Raw genomic sequence first — 21464 nt, 5'->3', positions numbered from 1 at the left:
TTTTATGTGTTCCAGGTAATCTTGTTCATGGCTTTTTCCATGGTCACCCTGATCTTGTCTTATCGTAGATCATACCTTAGAACTTCGGACAGTACAGTGCAGGAACAGGTTCCTCCAGCTCATAATAACTTCACACAGCTGAATTGCAAGGTCAGCTCAGGAACACTAGGGTGGCAGAATAAAGTGCCACTGTCAACACTACCTGGAGGGACAGGTAATGATGGGGAAGCAGGGAGACTGCAGAAGGACTTAAACAGATTGGGAGAATGAGCAAAGGAGTGGCATGTAGAATAGTACAGAGAAGTGTATGGTCATGAAATTCAGAAGAAGGAATAAAGGCATAGACTATTTTCTAAATGGTGAGAAAATTCAAAAATCAGAGGGACTTGGGGGTCAGGACTCCCTAAAGGTTAATTTGCAATTTGAGAGGAAGGCAAGTGCAATGTTAGCATCATTTCAAGAGGACTAGAATATGAGAACAACGCTGAGGTTTTATAAGGGATTGATCAGACTGCCCTTGGAGTATTGTGGGCAGTTTTGGGCCCCTTATCTAAGCGAAGATGTACTGGTATTGAAGATGGTCCAGAGGAGGTTCACGAGAATTATCCTGGGAATGAAAGGGTTAACATATGAGGAGCATATTACTCTGGACCTGTACTTGCTGGAGTTTAAAAGAATGGGGATGGGGGACCCTTTTAAACCTATCGAATATCGAAAGGCCTAGATAAAGTGGATATAGAGAGGATGTTTCTTATAGTGAGAAGTCTTGGACCAGAGGGCACAGCCTCAGAACAGAGGAATGTCCATATGACTAGAGATGAAGAGGAATTTCTTTAGCCAGAGGATAGTGAATGTGTGGAAATCATTGCACAGATGGCTGTGGAGGCCAAGTCATTGGGTATACTTAAAGCGGAGGTTGATAGTTTCTTGATTTGTTAGGTCAGGGTGTCAAAGGTTAGGAGGAGCAAGCAGGAGAATAGGGTTGAAAGGGATAATAAATCAGCCATGATGGAATGTCAGAGCAGACTCGATGGGTGGAGTGGCCTAATTCTGCTCTTATGGTCTTATGGTCATTGCATTGCTAAAGCAAGTGTTGATCTTGGCTGGGAATCTTTCGCCTTTTCCAATGGATTGACTCACCTGTCTGTATTCCAGGATTATTTTAGGCAGTGGATGAAGTTCCTGCAGCTGCAGCAGCTGGTAAATATAACCACACAACAAGACCATCTTAATATTTAAACATTCCAGAACCCCGACTCTGCTAAATTAAGCTCTCTTGTCATTATCTCACAGATAGCTTTCATGTCAAGCAGCTAATCTCGGGAAATACAGTTGATATTTTTATTGGCGAGTACATTCTGAGCATGAATTTTTTATAAGGCAACCAATCACTTAAACAACCCTTTTAAAACCCCATAATTTATGGCAACAAAATATAAAAGTATTCCTTCTCTGAATAAATCTCACTTAGCTGCATGATGTTTGTACAGAGTAACAGCAAGTATAAAATAGAACCAGATACGGTTACATGCTAAGCAGGAACATAAGATGTTTGAATTAGAGAAATATCATTCTTCATGCTTGTCCTGTGGCTTGGAACTTGTAATTCTTTGCTCATGTAAATCACAGATTCACACCATGCAGGAGGTGGTTCAGCCCATCATGAAAATTCTATCCAATCAGACCCACTACAAGCAGACCCCAGGTTTTGACAGGGTCCTGTTCCTGAACCCCAACTGTTTGTAAGTCAGAAATGAACAATGAAATCATGCGGGAGAGGACCACAGCTTCTTGCGCTCCAGAGAAAAAATCCCAGATTGTCCAGTCTCTCCTCATAATTTGAGCCCTTTAGTCCTAGTAATGTTTTTGTGAATCTTTTCTGAACCCTCTCTAGCTTAATGACAAACATAAAAACAACAAAAAACATAGAACACTACAGTCCAGTACAGGCCCTTCGGCCTCTGATATCGTGCTGGTCTTTTAATCTACTCTAAGATCAATCTAACCCTTCCCTCTCACAAAGCCTTGCATTTTTCTATCATCCACGTGCCTATCTAAGAGTTTCTTAAATGTTCCTAATGTATCTGCCTCTGCCACCATCCCTGGAAGCGTTTTCCATGCACCCACATCCTTCCTGTAGCTGGTGACCAGAACTGCATATAAAACTCCCAGGGCAACCTCACCAACATCTCGTACAACTGTAAAATGACATCCCAACTCAGCACCCTGCTTCATTAAGGCAAGTGTGCCAAACACCTCCTTCATCACCCTGTCTAGCTGAAAAAGACCATAAGGCTATAAGACATAGGAGCAGAATTAAGCCATTCCATCCATCAAGTCTGCTCTGCATTGCTCCCTACACAACTTCCTTGTCCATTCGTCCCCCCCCATCCCTTCCCACCAATCTCCCTCCTGGCACTTATCCTTGTAAGTGGAACAAGTGCTACACCTGCCCTTACACTTCCTCCCTCACCACCATTCAGGGCCCCAGACAGTCCTTCCAGGTGAGGCGACACTTCACCTGTGAGTCGGCTGGTGTGATATACTGCGTCCGGTGCTCCCGGTGCGGCCTTTTATATATTGGTGAGACCCGATGCAGACTGGGAGACCATTTCGCTGAACACCTACGCTCTGTCCACCAGAGAAATCAGGATCTCCCAGTAGCCACACATTTTAATTCCACATCCCATTCCCATTCTGACATGTCTATCCACGGCCTCCTCTACTGTCAAGATGAAGTCACACTCAGGTTGGAGGAACAACACCTTATATTCCGTCTGGGTAGACTCCAACCTGATGGCATGAACATTGATCTCTCTAACTTCCGTTAATGCCCCCCTCCCCTTCTTAACCCATCCCTTTTTTTTCCCCCTTTTTCTCTTTTCTCTCTCTCTTTTCTCTGTCCCTCTCACAATAACTCCTTGCCTGCTCTCCATCTTCCTCTGGTGCTCCCCTCCCCTTTTCTTTCTCCCCAGGCCTCCCATCCCATGATCCTCTCCCTCTCCAGCTGTGTATCCCTTTTGCCAATCAAATTTCCAGCTCTTAGCTTCACCCCACCCCCTCCTGTCTTCTCCTATCATTTTGGATCTCCCACTTCCAAATCTCTTACTATCTCTTCTTTCAGTTAGTCCTGACAAAAGGTCTCGGCCCAAAACGTCGACTGTACTTCTTCCTATAGATGCTGCCTGGCCTGCTGCATTCCACCGACATTTTGTGTGTGTTGCTTGAATTTCCAGAATCTGCAGATTTCCTCATGATAGCCGATTTATTATCCCTTTCAACTCCATTCTCCTGACTTCTCCCCATAACCTTTGATGCTCTTACTGATCAAGAACCTGTCAATCTATGCTTTAAATATACCCAATGACTTAGCCTCCACAGCTGTCTGTGACAATGAATTCTACAGATTCATTACCCTCTAGCTGAAGAAATTCCTCCTCTTTCCTGTTCTAACTGGACGTCTCTCTGTTCTGAGGCTGTGCCCTCTGGTTCTAGACTCCTCACTATAGGAAGCATCCTCTCCACATCCACTCTATCTAGGCCTTTCAATGTTTGAAAGGTTTCAATGAGATCCCCCCCTCATTCTTTTATCATGACATCTAAAACTTTGACAAGCTTCTATAGTACATTGACTGATGTATATGGAAGCACCAATACCCATGAATGGAAAATCCTACAAAAAGAGATGGATAAGACCCGGTCTATGATAGGTGAAGCTCTCCCCACCTTTGAACACACCTACATGGAGCAGTGTCACAGGAAAGCAGCATCCATCATCAAGGATTTACACCATCCAGACCATGCTCTCTTCTCACTGCTGCCACCAGGAAGAAGGAACAGAAGCCTCAGGATTCACACCACCAGGTTCAGGAACAGTTATTACCCCTCAACAATCAGACTCTTGAACCAGAGGGGACAACCTCACTCTCACTGTCACTGAACTGTTCCCACAACCTATGGATTCACTTTCAAGGACTCTTCATCTCATATTCTCAATATTGATTGCTTATTTATTTATTATTATTATTTCTCCTTTTTTTCTTTTGTATTTGCACAGATTGGTGTCTTTAGCACATTGGCAGTTTATCCGTCCTGTTGGTCCAGTGTTTCATTGATTGTATTGTGGCTTTTGGAGTTACTGTGTATGCCCACAAGAAAACAAATCTCAGGGTTGAATACGATGATGTAAATATACTTTGAAAATAAATTTACTTTGAACTTTAAACTCCTGTGAGTTCGGGCCCAGACCCATCATACGTTTTTTATACATTAAACCTTTCATTCCCAGAATCATTCTCGTGAACCTTCTCTGAACTCTTTCTATTGGCAGGATATGCTTTCTTATATACAGGGCCCAGATCTGCTCACAGTACTCCTGGTGTGGATTGACCAATGCCTCCTAAAGCTTCAGTATATAGTGGCATACGTTTGACTTTGTTGAGTATTTCTAGGTTTTTACTTTAAATCTCCTCAAAAAAATCTCCAAGACATTTTTAGTGAATTTAGTTATATCTGTGGTAACTGCAATTGAGACTGACAGATTGAACAATTGAATACAAATGTGAATTTCTACTTGGAATGTTTATGTTGGTGTAATAATTAAAACTCAGATTCCTTCATTTTTGAAGTCAGATACATGCTCCATGAGTGTTATTTCAAAGTAAATTTATTATCAAGGTACATATATGTCACCACATACAACCCTGTAATTAATTTTCTTGTGTGCATACTCAGCAAAGCTCTAGAATAGTAACTATAAAAGGGATCAGTGAAAGATCAACCAGAGTGCAGAGACAACAAACTGAAAATGCAAATATAAATAAATAGCAATAAATAACGAGAATATGAGAGAACAAGATAAGGAGTCCTTAAAGTCAGATCATTAGTTGTGGGAACATTTCAATGTTGAAGCAAGTGAGTGTAGTTATCCCCTTTTATTCAAGAGCTTGATGGTTGAAGGGTAGGAAATGTTCTTGAACCTGGTGATGCAAGTCCTGAGGCCCTTGTACCTTCTGCCTGATGGCAGCAGCAAGAAGAGAGCATGGTCTGAACACATATTTTCTTTTTCACACACTTTTATTCTGTAACTATTTGAAAACACAATAAAAAAAAAGTTTTAAAAAAAAGAGAGCATGGTCTGGAAGGTGGAAATCTCAGATGATGGATGCTGCTTTCCAATGACAGCGTTTCAATGTAGATGTCCTCAATGGTTGAGAGGGCTTTATCCGTGATGTACTGGGCCGAATCCACTACCTTTATAGGATTTTCCATTCAAAAGTATTGGTGTTTCCATACTAGTCAATATATTTTCCTCTATACATCTATTGGAGTTTGTCAAAGTTTTAGTTGTCATGTCAAATCTCCACAGACTCCTAAGGAAATAGAGACACTATCATGCTTTCTTCGCAATTGCACTTACGTGCTGGGTCCAGGACAGGTCCTTGGAAATAGTAACACCCAGGAATTTAAAGTTGCTAACCCTCTCCACTTCTGATCCTCCGATGAGGACTGGCTCATGGCATTAAATGAGAAGTTGTTATGACAGCAGTCAGCCTAATTATCAATCCATCATCACCCTTGATACAGACCACAACAGTGGTGTCATCAGCAAACTGAAACCTAATCTCTCTGAAAAAACATTCATCGGAAAAGGGTATGGGTATGAAACTCTCACCTGATCCAATCTCACTCTGGCCTGTGGAGTAGATTAGCATTACCCATACTGGTGTCAGAGGTAAGGTGCATGGAACGTACTGCAAGGTGTGGTGGTAGAGGCAGAAACATTAGGGGCATTTAAGAGACTCTTAGATAGGCACATGGATGAAAGAAAAATGGAGAGTTATGTGGAAAGGAAGGGTTATATTGATCTTAGAGTAAGTTAAAAGGTTGCACAACATTATGGGCCAAAGGGCCTATACTGTGCTGTATTCTTCTATGTTCAATATTTCATGTTCCTTCGTAACCCTTTTACGTGGCTGGCTGTCAATTTGTATTTGGAGGTGTATGTATGAAGTGACTGGAATTTTTCCTGTGTTAAAGCCGTATTATAGATCCCTATCCAGGGAGCTGCTTGTATTAGAGAGCATTTCTAATGAGGAAACACTCCACAAGCTAGGGCTTTTCATTTCAGAACAAAAGGAGGATGAGATGTGACTTGACAGAGGTGGATAAGATGTTAAGATTCTTTGCTAGAGTGGACAGGCAAGAGGAAATGGCTCATGACATACAAGAAGGCATAATTTTATGGTGATTGGAGGAAAGCATAGGGGATGCCAGGGGCAGATTTTTCACACAGAGAGTGGTGGGTGCATGGAACTGCTGGGGTGGTAGTGGAGGCAGATATGTTAGGGTTATTTAAGAGACTCTTAGGGACATTTCAGAGACTTTTAGATAGAGGGCAAAAGACCATAAGATATAGACGTAGAATTAAGCCATTCTATCCATCAAGTTCTGCTCCACCATCCCATCATATTGTGGGTGGCACAGTAGCATCGAGATTAGCACAACACTTTATGGTACAGGTGAGCTGGATTCAGTTCCCACCACCATTGCCTGTAAGGAGTTTGTACGTTCTCCTTGTGACTGTATGGGTTTCCTCCAGGTGCTCTGGTTTCCTCCCAAAGTGCAAAGACGTACGGGTTAGTAGGTTAATTGGTCATTGTAAATCGTCCCATGATTAGGCTAGGGTTAAACTGGGGGTTTCTGGGCGGTACAGCTCAAAGGGCCGTAAGGTCCTGTTCCACATTGTATCTTAATAAATAAATTATGGCTAATGGGAAGGAAGGGTTAGATTGATTCTGGTTAAAGGCCAGCACAACATTATGGGCTGAAGGCCCTATAATGTGCTGTACTGTTCTATGTTCTATAACTACCTTTTTAAGTATAATAAGAGTTGCAGGTGAGTGTGTGACAACTGCTTTGTACTAACATGTACAACTATTTGACTAGGACCTGCCATGGAACAACCCAGGCTACAATGCTTCCCATGGGAAATTGAGCCTGCTACAACTGAGAGAAGATCTATTGGACACAGAGGAAAATTGCTACCTGATTTGTTCCTCATGGCCATCAAATAGGTTTTTCTGAAGATACCTTTGTAAGATTGCTAGAGACATAACACAAGTCAGCTACTGAACACCTATGGTGAAATAACACACTATGGCAGTGTAGAACATCAATACCAGGACTAAATCCGAAGACCCAGAGCTGAATCACACTCTGAGACAATGGATAATGTATGAGTTTCCAGGGTGCAAATAGATAAAATGAGGGCACGTAATTTTTAAGGTGATTGGAGGAAAGAATGGTGGGGGCAGCAGATGTCAGGGGTAAGTTTGTTACAGGAGAGTGGTAAATGCATGGAGTGTGCTGCCAGGGTGGTGGTAAGAGGCAGATACGTTAGGAGCATTTAGAGACTCCTAGATAGGCATATGGATGAAAGTAAAGATGGAGGCTAAATGGGAGGGAAAGATTAAATTGATCTTGGAATAGGTTAAAAGGTCAGAACAACATTGTGGGCCAAAGGGCTTGTTTTGTGCGGTAATGTTCTGTGTTCTTTACGTTCTATGTCCACCCAGGTCTTGCCCTCTTTTCATTAGCAACGAGGTACAGGAGCCTGAGGACACACAGTCAACATTTTAGGAACAGCTTCTTCCCTTCTGCAGTCAGATTTCTGAAGGGACCATGCACACCGACTCGTTATTTTGCTCTCTTTTTGTTCTACTTTTTTTATATTCTGTATTGAAACTTATAGAAATAATTATATGTATTGCACTGCACTGCAGCCACAAAACAGATTTCACAACACATGTTAGTGAAAAGAACTGATTCTGAGAATTGGATATAATAAAAAGTAACAATTTTTTGGATGAAGAAGGAACAAATTTTCCTTGTAACATCTTGTACCAGCATTCCCCTTGGATTCTACCAATTACCTGCACACTCAGAATGACTTACTGTTTTCCACTGGTCCAGACACCTACACTGTATCTCTCCATTTAGAACGTAATCAGAGTTAAACCATATGAATGTGAGCCCCTTTTGACATGTTTTATTTCCACAAGGAGGTTGGACTCACCACTGCCTCAGAGGTTGACTGCTGTTGCTTCAGGTCTGTCTTTCGAATCTTTTTCTCACAAAGGAGATGTAGGCATAGTTTGTCGTACAGAATCTGCCTCAGGTCAGAAGATGGAAAATATTGCTGTTATCTTTCAGCCTGAAGTTGTGACTAATTGTGACCTAAACTGGTTTGGAAACTGTTCAGACTGGGGTAAATTTACAAGGATCACTCTGACTAGTTACCAAAACAAAATTCATCTAGATCCTGTTGTAATCTTGGTCAAGAAGGGTTGTAAAGAGAGCTTTTAGCAATTTGGCCTTCGTAAGTCAAAGCATTGAGTACAGGAGCTGGGATGTTATACTGAAGTTGTATCAGACATTCGTGAGACTAAATTCAGAATATTGGGTTCTATTCTGGTCATCTGCCTGCAGGAAATAAATCAATAAGACTGAAAGTACAGGAAGAATTTACAAGGATGTTGCCGGGAGTTGAGGTCCTGAGTTATAGGGGAAGGTTGAATATGCTAGGACTTTATTCACTGGCGCATAGGAAAATGAGCGGAGATCTTATACAACACACACAAAACGCTGGTGGAACACAGCAGGCCAGGCAGCATCTATAAGGAGAAGCGCTGTCGACGTTTCGGGCCGAGACCCTTCGTCAGGACTAACTGAAAGGAAAGGTACTAAGAGATTTAAAAGTAGTGGGGGGAGGGGGAAATGCAAAATGATAGGAGAAGACCGGAGGGGGTGGGATGAAGCTAAGAGCTGGAAAGGTGATTGGCGAAAGTGATACAGAGCTGGAGAAGGGAAAGTATCATGGGATGGGAGGCCTCGGGAGAAAGAAAGGAGGGGGAAGCACCAGAGGGAGATGGAGAACAGGCAGAGTGATGGGCAGAGAGGGAGACAAAAACCAAACAACTAAATATGTCAGGGATGGTGTAAGAAGGGGAGGAGGGGCATTAACGGAAGTTAGAGAAGTCAATGTTCATGCCATCAGGTTGGAGGCTACCCAGCTGGTATATAAGGTGTTGTTCCTCCAACCTGAGTGTGGCTTCATCTTGACAGTAGAGGAGGCCATGGATAGACATATCAGAATGGGAATGGGACATGGAATTAAAATGTGTGGCCACTGGGAGATCCTGCTTTCTCTGGCGGACCGAGCGTAGGTGTTCAGTGAAACGGTCTCCCAGTCTGCTTGGACAAGAGAGTCGCGCCAGAGTATGCTCGGTCCGCCAGAGAAAGCAGGATCTCCCATTGGCCACACATTTTAATTCCACGTCCCATTCCCATTCTGATATGTCTATCCATGGTCTCCTCTACTGTCAAGATGAAGCCACACTCAGGTTGGAGGAACAACACCTTATATACCAGCTGGGTAGCCTCCAACCTGATGGCATGAACATTGACTTCTCTAACTTCCGTTAATGCCCCTCCTCCCCTTCTTACCCCATCCCTGACATATTTAGTTGTTTGGTTTTTTTCTCCCTCTCTGCCCATCACTCTGCCTGTTCTCCATCTCCCTCTGGTGCTCCTCCCCCCCCCCCTTTCTTTCTCCCGAGGCCTCCCGTCCCATGATCCTTTCCCTTCTCCAGCTCTGTATCACTTTCACCAATCACCTTTCCAGCTCCTAGCTTCATCCCACCCCCTCCAGTCTTCTATCATTTCGCATTTCCCCCTCCCCCCACCACTTTCAAATCTCTTAGTATCTTTCCTTTCAGTTAGTCCTGACGAAGGGTCTCGGCCCGAAACGTCGACAGTGCTTCTCCTTGTAGATGCTGCCTGGCCTGCTGTGTTCCACCAGCATTTTGTGTGTGTTGTTTGAATTTCCAGCATCTGCAGATTTCCTCGTGTGAGATCTTATTGAGGCGTACAACATTGAGGGGGTATAGATAGAGTTAAAGCAAGCAGCCTTTCCCGCTAAGGTTGTGGAAGACTAAAACTGAGGTCATGGGTTAAGGGTGAAAGGTGAAATATTTAAAGGGGAGCCTGAGGGGGAGCACCTTCACCCAGAAGATACTGGAAGAATGGAACGAGCTTCCAACAGAAGTGGTGGATGCAGGTTCGATTGCAACATTTTTGAATAAGTTCATGGATGGGCTATGGTCCAGGTGTAGGTTGATGAGTGTGCAGAATAACACTTTGGCATGGACTAGATGAGCTGAAGGGCCTGTTTCGCACTACAGGGCTCTATGTCTCTATACAGAGTAATACCAACCTGAAAGAAAGTCATATTAATAAAGGTTCAAAATCCAACCAATCTAAGGTGTTCAAAAACAAAATAAAACTGAAGGCAAGTTCATGACAACCACAATGCTAGTCCCAATTTCCAGTGTTCAGCCACTCCCTCCATGGACCTAGCCAAGTACTTCTTAAATGAAACCATTGTACCTGCCTCACCCACTTCTTCTGGCAGCTCATTCCACGTCCTCATCACCCTCTACATGAAGAACCATAAGGACTTATTAGAATTATAGGGGCTACTGTGGCTACTATTTCTTATGTTCAAAGGGTAAGGTAGATGTAGACAAAAACAAAATGCAACAAAATTGCCTCTGAAGTACTGGATCAGGAGCTGGATGATTATTTTGGCTGTACAAGTCCACATGTCTGAATCTGTGAGTCTACTGGAAGCCGGAGGCTTGGAAGCAGCCTACTCTGGGGTTGGAGAGATGTGGCGTGTTCTGCTGTTTTTGTTGTTGAGTTAATGCTGTTGCAGCTTGTGATGTTCTGCTGAACGTTTTGGGTATGTTATGTTGGCGCCGGAACGCAAGGCGACACTTGCGGGCTGCCCCCAGTACATCCTTCGGTTGTGTTGGCTGTTAACGCAAACAATGCATTTCACTGCATGTTTTAATGTAAATGTGACCAGTAAATTAATCTGAATCTGGATCAACAGCACCACAGAATCTCTCACTATTTAACAAACACTCTGATTTCTATTTTGTTCACCATTGCAAATTGTGGTCACATTTTGTCACATTGCAATCCACCTGTCAGGTCCTCACCCACTCTTTCAGCTTGACCTCAAACTCCTCTACGTGCTCCTCAAGAGTCCCACTCAGCCTATTATCGTCAGTGAACTGGGAACTCTGTCTGGGAAATGGGAACAAGAGTGACACAGTAGCTTTATGGTTAGTGTAACGCTCTACAGCACCAGCAACTGGAAGATTGGAGTTCAATTCCCGCTGCTGTCTGTAAAGAGTTTGTACATTCTCCCATGACCACAAGGATTTCCTCCGGTATGCTCCCATGTTCCAAAGACAGAGCATTAGGGCTAGTCAGTTGTGGGCATGCTACATCGGTGCCAGAAGTGTGGTGACACTAGTGGGCTGCCTCCATCACATATGTGGGTTGTGTTGCTCATTGATGCAAAGCGAAACACTGAAGCTGAATCAGGTACTTACTGCCTTTGGAAAACTAAGCCCACCTGCCGAAGCTGGTTGCTGCTGGTCAGAAGGAATTGCTCTCCGGCCACCAGATGTGCTTCCTGCTCCAGCTGCTTCTGCCGAACCTGCAAAAGTTCAACAACAACACCAGTCACCCTGGCACCAATCCTGACAGCAGTGTTAAAGTCTGCCATTAACATCCACCACCTCAGGCAGTGGAAGAACTCTCAATTCCTGTCATTTCTCTTCTCAATTCAAAGTTTCTGTATTTGTCATTTTCAAGAAAAGAAAGATTTAAAAATTAGCTTTATTTGTCAATTGTACAACAAAACCTCATTTTATGATGTTTATATTTCTGGCATTTTTGCATTTATGCACATTGTATTCCATATCTATACTTTAACCTCTAACTTTATTATAACTCATTTCATCATCAGGGGCAAGGGCAGGTGTAGCACTTGTTCCACTTGCAAGGATAAGTGCCAGGAGGGAGATCAGTGGGGAGGGACGAATGGACAAGGGAGTCGCGTAGAAAGCAAAAAGTGGGGGGAGGGGAAAGATGTGTTTGGTGGTGGGATCCCATTGGAGGTGGCATAAGTTTCAGAGAATTATGTGCTGGACGTGGAGGCTGATGGTGTGGTAGGTGAGGACAAGAGGAACCCTATGCCTGATAGGGTGGCAGGAAGATGGAGTAAGAGCAGACCTGCATGAAATGGAAGAGATACAGTTGATGGCAGTGTTGATGGTGGAGGAAGGGAAGCCCCTTTCTTTGAAAAAAGAGGACATCTCCTTTGTTCTAGAATGAAAAGCCTCATCCTGAGGGCCGATGTGGTGGAGATAGAGGAATTGAGAGAAGGGGGTGGCATTTTTACAAGTATCGGGGTGGGGCAGGGTATAGTTCAGGTAGCTGTGAGGGTCCATTGGTTTATAATAGACATGGGTGGATAAGCTGCCTCCGGAGATAGAGACAGTGAGATCGAGAAGGGGAAGGGAAGTGTCGGAAATAGACCAGGTGAATGTGAGGGCGGGGTGGACGTTGGAGGCAATGTGGATGAAATCAACAAGTTGAACATGGGTGTAGGAAGCAGCATCAATGCAGTCGTCGATGTAGAGTAGGAAAAGTGTGGACAGTCACCAGTCTAGGCTTGGAACATAGACTGTTCCACATAGCCAACAAACAGGCAAGTATAGCTGGGACCCATGCGAGTGCCCATGGCTACCCCTTTTGTTTGAAGGAAGTGGGAGGCGCCAAAGGAGAAATTAGAGTGAGGACAAGTTCCGCTAGGCGGAGAAGAGTGGTGGTGCAGGACAACAGGTTGGGTTTGGTGTCCAGAAAGAAACGGAAAGCTTTGAGGCCTTCCTGCTGGGGGATGGAGGTGTATGGTGACTGGACATCCATAGTAAAAATAAGATCATGGGGGTCAGGGAATCTGAAATCCTTGAGCGTGTGAGGAATGAAATACTGGACTGGGCGCGCAGGAAAGACACAATTCAACTCAAACTGGTTGCTGCCTGACCCTCAGCACACTGTACACTGTTCCCAATTCCAGTATCTTCAGTCTCTTGTGGATCCAACACAAAGCCAATTGTTTGTTCACCCATACCCACTGGTGGCCAGGCTGTAATAAGTGTTTTAGTCATGTCCAATGTGCAACATTAAAAACTGAAAAAGCAGGAGAGATGGATACCCCCAGCAGCTCAGAAGTTCTCTTCAGGTCTTCTTTATTGACTTGAATTCTGTAATTTTCCATCACTGTAAAAAACAATAAATATGTGAGTTTCTGGGCATGAACACCTCAAAGGATCTATCCTTACTTACTTACTTTCCGTTTTGCCACTGGCATTTCGGGCAGCAATGAAAGCCCTCCATCTCTAGCAGTGTTCAGAGTTTCCTTCATCATGTTAGTAGCTTCCCCTCAGTTTTCACCACTGTCAGTCATACAAGTCCTGGGTGGAGACTCAGGAATACCGTTGCACTCAGGTGTAGAAAGATTCTTCATTGCTGTTTCCATAACAATTTTGTTTTACCAGTCAGGGTTGTTAGCCCTGAGCTGAACCCCTGAACCTGGAGGACTGGTGGATCACTCTTAGTCTGTCCTCTATCCTTTGACCTGTTTGGCATGGGTAACCCTGCCAGGAACCAAAGCATAAAACTAGACTCTAGCCAACATATTTCTCTGGGTAATTAATCGCTGGTAAGATTGCTCTGTTACAGAGAGAGGAGGCTGTCTTTTGATCGCTGATGAGCTTGCTCTGCTACGGAGAGGGGAGACTGACTTTTGATCCCAGGTAGGATCACTTGCTGCCGGAGAGGTGAAGGCCTGCCACTCTGCCCAGAGAACATTACCCAGGTTTTCTGCATTTTGGATGTGGACTTGGACTATAGACTTCTTTTCAGTCTTATAGAATTTATATTCTGTGTTATTTGCCCGATCTTTCTCATTTTTTTGTGTGCAGGGATGGGGGATTTGGGGGGTCAATGTGCCTGTAATACTTTTGTCTGGGGAGGAGAGATTTGGGAGTTGATGATCGTGCTGCCGATTTTTTCTTTCTTGGTTCCCTGGCTCTCTGAGAAAAATTTTTTCAGAGTTGTATACTGTAATAATAAATGAACCTCTGAACATTTTGAACCTTTGAGGCATGCAAGCCTCCAAACCAGTACAAGGCTGTGGTCCTCTTGGAAGTGAGGATCTATCCTGAGCTCAACATATTCTGCAATCATGCCAGCAACTATATTTCATTAGAAGTTTTAGATGATTTAATACATTACAAATCATATCAGGAGCCTGAAGAGGAGAACTTCTTCCCCTCCACCATCAGATTTCTGAATGGACAATGAACCAACCCATGAACACTATCTCACTATGTGTGCTCTATTTGCACTTCTTATTTAATTTATTTTATATTAAATGTTTTCACTGTACTGCTGCCACAAAACAACAAATTTCACAACATATATCTGTGATTAGACCAGATTCTGATTCTGATTCTGATCCTATAGATTGTATTTGCTTGCTCACCTGCCAGAACTGGGATCAATCTCAACTCCACCAGGCAAAACAGCTTCCAAAGGTGTTGACTCTGGAATTAAAAACAGAGTGATATTAGCTGGTGATGATAAGTGTCTCCAATTGCATTATCTGGTGATTATTTTATCAGAGCTTATCATCCATTTGTTTTCCTTAAGGTTGTTATAGCTGGGGGTGGTAATGGAAAAAGCCCCCACTACCTATTAAATGCTCCCAATGGCCTGTGCCTCAAATAGCCTCTGACAACCAAGTCTAGCTCCTGGCCTTCACATGTGGCTTAGCTATTAAGTCCGGCAGAACCATTTCTACTGACAGGAGAAGGGGCAAAGGCGGGTTACTGGTGCCTTAAAACCAGTTGTTTTGGGCAGATGGGGCTCATTAACATGAGTTGGCAGCTCATGTAAGAGAAGGAATACTCTGATCCTAAACCTCCGCTGCCTTGTAGCTACACCCAGTCATAGAAACATAGAAAACATAGATAAAACCTACAGCACAATACAGGCCCTTCGGCCCACAAAGCTGTGCCATAGCCCTCTATTTTTCTGAGCTCCATATACCTGTCCAGGAGTCTCTTAAAAGACTCTATCATATCCGCCTCCACCACCATCACTGGCAGCCCATTCCACGCACTCACCACTCTCTGCATATAAAACTTACCCCTGACATCTGCTCTGTACCTACTTCCAAGCACCTTAAACCTGTGTCCTCTCGTGCTAGCCATTTCAGCCCTGGGAAAAAGCCTCTGACTATCCACACGATAAATGCCTCTCATCATCTTATACACCTACTTATCCAACTTGATGCTTTCCAAAAGCTTCTGCACATCCTTTTTCTTAATATCTACATGCTCAAGCTTTTCAGTCCACTGTATGTAATCCCTACAATCGCCAAGATCCTTTTCTGTAGTGAATACTGAAGCAAAGTATTCATTAAATACCTCCCCTATTTCCTTCGGTTCCATACACACTTCTCCATTGTCACACTTGATTGGTCCTATTCTCTTATATCTTAACCTCTTGCTCTTCACATACTTGTAGAATGCCTTGGATTTTCCTTAATCCTGTCCACCAGGCCTTCTCATTGCCCCTTCTGGCTCTCCTAATTTCTTTCTTGAGCTCCTTCCTGCTAGCCTTATAATCTTCTAGATCTCTATCATTACCTAGTTTTTTGAACCTTTTGTAAGTTCTTCTTTTCTTCTTGACTAGATTTACAACAGCCTTTGTACACCATGTTTCCAGTACCCTACCATCCTTTCCCTGTCTCATTGGAACGTACCAATGCAAGTATCCCCTGAACATTTGCCACATTTCTTCCATACATTTCCCTGGGAACATCTGTTTACAATTTATGCTTCCAAGTTCCTGCCTGATAGCTTCATATTTCCCCTTACTCCAATTAAATGCTTTCCTAACTTGTCTGGTCCTATCCCTCTCCAATGCTATGGTAAAGGAGATAGAGTTGTGATCACTATCTTCATAATGTTCTCCCACTGAAAGATCTGACACCTGACCAGGTTCATTTCCCAATACCAGATCAAGTACAGCTTCTCCTCTTGTACGCTTATCTACATATTATGTCAAGAAACCTTCTTGAACACACCTAACAAACTCTACCCCAACTAAACCCCTTGCTCTGGGGACATGCCAATCGATATTTGGGAAATTAAAATCTCCTACCATGACAAGCCTGTTATTATTACACCTTTTTAGAATCTGTCTCCCTATCTGCTCCTCAATGCCCCTGTTACTATGGGTTGTCTATAAAAAAATACCCAGTAGAGTTATTGACCCCTTCCTGTTCCTAACTTCCACCCTGACACAGTCCATAGACAATCCCTCCATGTCTTCCTCCTTTTCTACGGCCATGACATTATCTCTGATTAATGGTCCCACACCCCTACCTCTTTTGCCTCCCTCCCTGTCCTTTGTGAAACATCTAAAGTCTGGCACTCGAAGTAACCATTCCTGCCCCTGAGCCATCCAAGTCTCTATAATGGCCACAACATCATAGTTCCAAGTACTGATCCATGGTCTAAGCTCTTCCACTTTGTTCATAATACTCCTTGCATTAAAATAGACACATCTGAAACCATCGGTCAGGGCGCGTCCCTTCTTGATCACCTGCCTATTCTCCCTCTCGCACTGTCTCCAAGCTTTCTCTGCCTCTTCCTCCATTTCTTCATGGGGAAAGCTTCGGGAGTAAAGCCCGAGGGAGAAATCCAGAGCCGAAGTCCCTCAGCAGTCCTACTCTACATTGAGTTCACTGTTGTTTGGAACCTCCTGCAATGCTGCTGGTACCAAACTATGCAGGTCTCTGCCATTCCTCTGGGTTCATCAGATGTGTGGAGAGGGGGAGCTTGCTATATGGGGACCAACTTGGCCTCCATACCATACTGCCCAGGCTTGCTTATCTAGACAGCTAGGATGCAACATCCATGGTCAACTCTGACCGACGGAGCCCTCACCTCACCTCACATCATCCATTTGAAACACGCAAGTGGACAGAACTTTGGACCTGAGGGGAATTAAGGCTTTGGGCACAGGTTAGAGAACTGAAGTAGAGGAAGAGCAAATCCACAATTGTGAGTAGCCATGGAGACCCAAAGGATCGCAGATGCTGGAGTTTGGAGCATTGAGCCTGCTTTTGAACAGCAAAGCAATGGCAACTCTGTAGCATAGCGGCTAGTGCATGCTTTACAAAGCCAGTGATCGTGGTTCAATTCCCACCAAAGCTAATCTTTAACTTTATCTAATTTCTTTCTTTATCTTCATTCTGCTTTCTATTTCTGATACTGGCATACTCTGTTCAACTCTATCCTCAAAGTTAAGAGAAGATGGGAAAGTCCTCAAAATGTTGCAGGAAGATTTGCACAAATGTTTCCAGGGACAAGGGATTTCAGCTACATGTTAAGATTGGAGAGGTTGGAATTAGTCTTCATGGAACAAATAAGGCTGAGAAATTTAATGGAGGTAGACAACAGCATGGCTGGTTAAGATGGGAATGACTAGAAGAAAAGTGATGATTCAGAGATCAGATCTGGTACAGCAATTCAAATGCACAGGGGTGTAAGAAGCTGCAGAGGGTAGTGGACTCTGCCCGATACATCATGAGCACATCCCTCCCTTCCATCAGTACCATCCACAGGTGTCGTTACCTCAAGAAGGCAACTCTGATTAAAAGAGATGACTCGTACCTGTAATTTAGCACAGACATGCATCATGAGGCGGTGAAGAATGCGAAGGCCAACACAGAGTTCCTGCAGCTTATGAAAAATAGAAAAATCAAACAACTACCATTATAGTGTACCTTTAACACAGGAAAAGCTCTACAGTCACTTCATAGGTGCACCACCCAGTGCGAATTGCTACTCACCTACATGGGGAGTGATGGATTAGACTATATAATTGTTACTATCATACCAGTTCAACAATTACTTGCCTGCTTGTATTTCATGTACTACTTACATACATGGAACTGTTTAGTATGTTTCCTTGTGGTCACAGAATGTATATGCAGTTGCTCAGTAGGTCGCCTAAAGGATACATTTCTTTGCATGATTCTGGAAGCTTCTTTTGGTATTGCATTATTTGAATAGCGGTTATCTGATTGATTAATTCTTATCTACACATTTAAATGCAATATTTCTTACCTATGGCAGAACACGTTGCCCCGCCATCTTTAGATTTTTTAATCTTCTTTGTTCTTAGCTACCAGACTTTTGCAATTGGACATTTCCAATTCAGAATCAGCATCAGGGTCAGAATCAGGTTTATTATTACCAGCATGTGTCATGAAATTTGTTAACTTAGCAGCAGCAGTTCAATGCAATACATAACATAGAAGAAAAAAAATAAATCAATCAATCAATTATGGTATACATATATTGACTAGATTAAAAATAGTGCAAAAAACAGAAATAATATATATTAAAAATGTGAGGTAGTGTTCAAAGATTCAATGTCTATTTAGGAATTGAATGGCAGAGGGGAAGAAGCTGTTCCTGAATCGCTGAGTGCGTGCCTTCAGGCTTCTGTACCTCCTACCTGATGGTAAAAGTGAGAAAAGGGTATGCCCTGGGTGCTGGGATCCTTAATAATGGCCGCTGCCTTTCTGAGACAGCGCTCCTTGAAGATGTCCTGGGTATTTTGTAGTCTAGTACCCAAGATGGAGCGGACTAAACTTACAACCCTCTGCAGCTTCTCTCGGTCCTTTGCAGTAGCCACCACATTCCAGACAGACAATTCTCTTTGTTCTGTTAGTTCTTAATAAAATGATCATGAAGCAACAATTTTATAGTTCTTTCTTGACTTCTGAAAGAACCTTGGATGGATCAAAAACATCAGAATCTAACAATAGCTTGTTAAGTGAGTTCACCAAAACTCTGGTCAGAAGTGAGGAATACTGAACAGAGAAACAAGAGCTTTAAGGAAAGAATTCTGCAAATTAGGACCTTGACAGCCACGATATTTGCCATCAATGTTCGATAATTAAACGTGAAGGAAGCAGAGCTGGGCAAGTGGTTGGTTGAGATAACCGTTAAAAAAAATGCAGAAGGGAGCTGAATGACTTTTTATCATTAGACAATGGAAACAAATTTAATGGTGACTTTCAAAAGGAAATGGGGATTAATACTTATGAAGAAAAACTTTTCTCATGGCTCTGTGGAAAAAGCAGAGGATTGGGATAATCATAGAGCCAGCACTTAAAGTGCAAAATGGTCTCCTGCATATCTGTACTTCACTGAAAAGACATATGAAGATTGATTCTCTGTAGTAAAGCTCTTTATCCAACTAATTAGATAAAGGGGGAAAGCAGATAGGTGGGGGAGAAGGAGTAGAAAACCAGGTGGACAGGTGAGTGGGGGTGAGAACAGCGGAGATGCGGATTGCCTGTAATTGGAAATTCATTGTCCATGCCATTAGGTTGTAAGCTACCTAGAAGAAATATGAAATATTCTTCCCAATTTGGATTTGGCCTTTCCATAGCAATGGAGAAGGATGAGAACAGACAGGCTGGTGTGGGAGTGGGAAGCAGAGTTTAAATGACATGTAACCGAAAGCACAAGATGTCCATTGCAGACAGAGCACAGGTGCTCCACAAAATGGTTGCCCTAGGTTTCAACAACACTTCCACAGCTGATCAATGCCCTGGTTAAGCTGTACCTGTAGTCTGATGCAGAGTTCCAGCACAGTGTGAATGCACCAATTACACAATCTCCAAGGAGAGACTAGTTAACAGAGAATTATACTCCCTGCAGCATAGGTTATAGATTTGATTGATATTTTGAAGACTTTGAAAGGAATTGATATGGTAGACAAAGAGAAAATCATCATGGAAATCATATTATAACTGAAATATTGATCAGAGAATGAGGCCATTTGGCCCACCACAACCATGGCAGCTGAAATTGGAACTTAAGTTAAACCCACTTCCCATGCCTGCAGGTCATGGGTCTTCAGGTACTTTTTAAATGTGGTCTACTCAGAAAAAGGCCTTGGGATGGGGACCCAACCTTAATGATGAGTGTGAAGGACCAGTCCACTTTTAAAGATTCATGTATTCCTTGAGTATTTTCCATATCTCTTTCAAATGTCAGTCATGTACTAAAACCAGGACACTGTGGAGATGATGATCAAAGGAGCATCTGTCTAATTGTAATAAATCAGAGACCAACCTTTGAGTTTCCTGTACAGTGAATGTTGGATGGAGTCAATTCCAGTGCCGAAGATGCCCCACAGTGTTTCAATACCAAAGTCTTGAAGCAGGGGGAAGTGTCTGTGGGTTCCAACAACCAGCCAGCAATCCTTGGATCAAATATTTTCCAGCTGCTGGCTGCAATGAAGCATTAAAGGTGAAGATTGTGGTGCCATTTTTAGCAGCTATAGACAGTTACAGCATCATCATAGAGCAATCAAAGGTTAATTAATGATATACAGTACACAATGCCATACAACTTATAACACAGATTTATTGTCTTAAATATCCCAGCATGTAACTTCTGCCCTATTTGGGAAAAGTTATGGTGACCTGAGATAAATTTATTATCAAACTATGTACATACATGTCACCAGATACTACCTAGAGATACATTTTCTTGTGGGCACTCACAGAACAAAGAAACACAATAGAATCAATGAAAAACTATATACAAAGATGGACAAACAACCATTGTGCAAAATCAGACAAACTTTTAATAATAATAATAAGCTGATTAAAAATAATAATAAATAAATACATACATACATACATACAGATATAGGTACATACATACATACTGAGAACATGAATTGTTGAGTCCTTGAAAGTGAGTCCATAGATTGTGGAATCAATTCAGACATGACGTGAGTGAAGTTATCCACATTGGTTCAGGAGTCTGATGACTGCATGGCAGTAACTGTTCCTGAACCTGGTGGTGTGGGACCTAAGGCTCCTGTATCTCCTCCCCAATGGTAGAAGTGAGAAGAGAGCATGACCTGGATGGTGGTCATCTACGTGGAACAAGGTAGAACTCCCAGTTCACAGATCAGACAGTCCAGCCTTGGAGATATCTCAACAGTCTTGTGCTAACTTCATCAGAATTGCAATTAAAAAGCACATTCTTCATCACTTTCATGCTCGCCAACAACTGTAGTCACCTCTACATATTCAATGTCACCATCTGGGCCATGCCATCTTCTCATGGCTACCATCAAGAGCTGCAGAAGCCTGAAGTCCCACTCTACCTGGTCCAAGAACAGCTACTTTCCTTTGACCATTCAGTTCTTGATCGACAAACACAGCCCTATCACCGTAGTTTAGCAATAGTGTGGCCACTTAGATCTCTTTGCCCTAAAACAGACTGTTTTTGTTCTAATTGTGTTCTTTCTTGTAAAACATGTGCATAGTTGATGATTTTCTTGTGAACACTGCTTATCGGATGCTGTGCCCGAGATGCTGCTGTAAGCAAGTTTTCCATTGCACCTGTGTACACATGTACTTGTGCGTGTGA

At 43.0% G+C, this 21464-nt stretch overlaps 1 protein-coding gene across 1 annotated transcript in view; it reads right to left on the bottom strand.

The window, feature by feature from the left end:
• poln (polymerase (DNA directed) nu) overlaps nt 1-21464 on the bottom strand; it is a 293465-nt gene that overhangs the window by 239147 nt on the left and 32854 nt on the right. Inside the window, exons 2-7 of the mRNA XM_073047757.1 lie at nt 17670-17738; nt 14468-14528; nt 13136-13200; nt 11489-11572; nt 8081-8170; nt 1141-1197 (exon numbers count right to left, since the gene is read on the bottom strand). Of these exons, the coding sequence (XP_072903858.1) occupies nt 1141-1197; nt 8081-8170; nt 11489-11572; nt 13136-13200; nt 14468-14528; nt 17670-17738 (426 nt within the window). The remainder of the gene's footprint in view (nt 1-1140; nt 1198-8080; nt 8171-11488; nt 11573-13135; nt 13201-14467; nt 14529-17669; nt 17739-21464) is intronic.

The sequence above is a fragment of the Hemitrygon akajei genome, chromosome 6 (genome assembly GCF_048418815.1).
Source record: "Hemitrygon akajei chromosome 6, sHemAka1.3, whole genome shotgun sequence".
In the NCBI taxonomy this organism is placed as follows: domain Eukaryota; kingdom Metazoa; phylum Chordata; class Chondrichthyes; order Myliobatiformes; family Dasyatidae; genus Hemitrygon; species Hemitrygon akajei.
The sequence above is the reverse complement of the archived record's forward strand: the minus strand, read 5'-3'. Positions and strand labels throughout refer to the sequence as shown.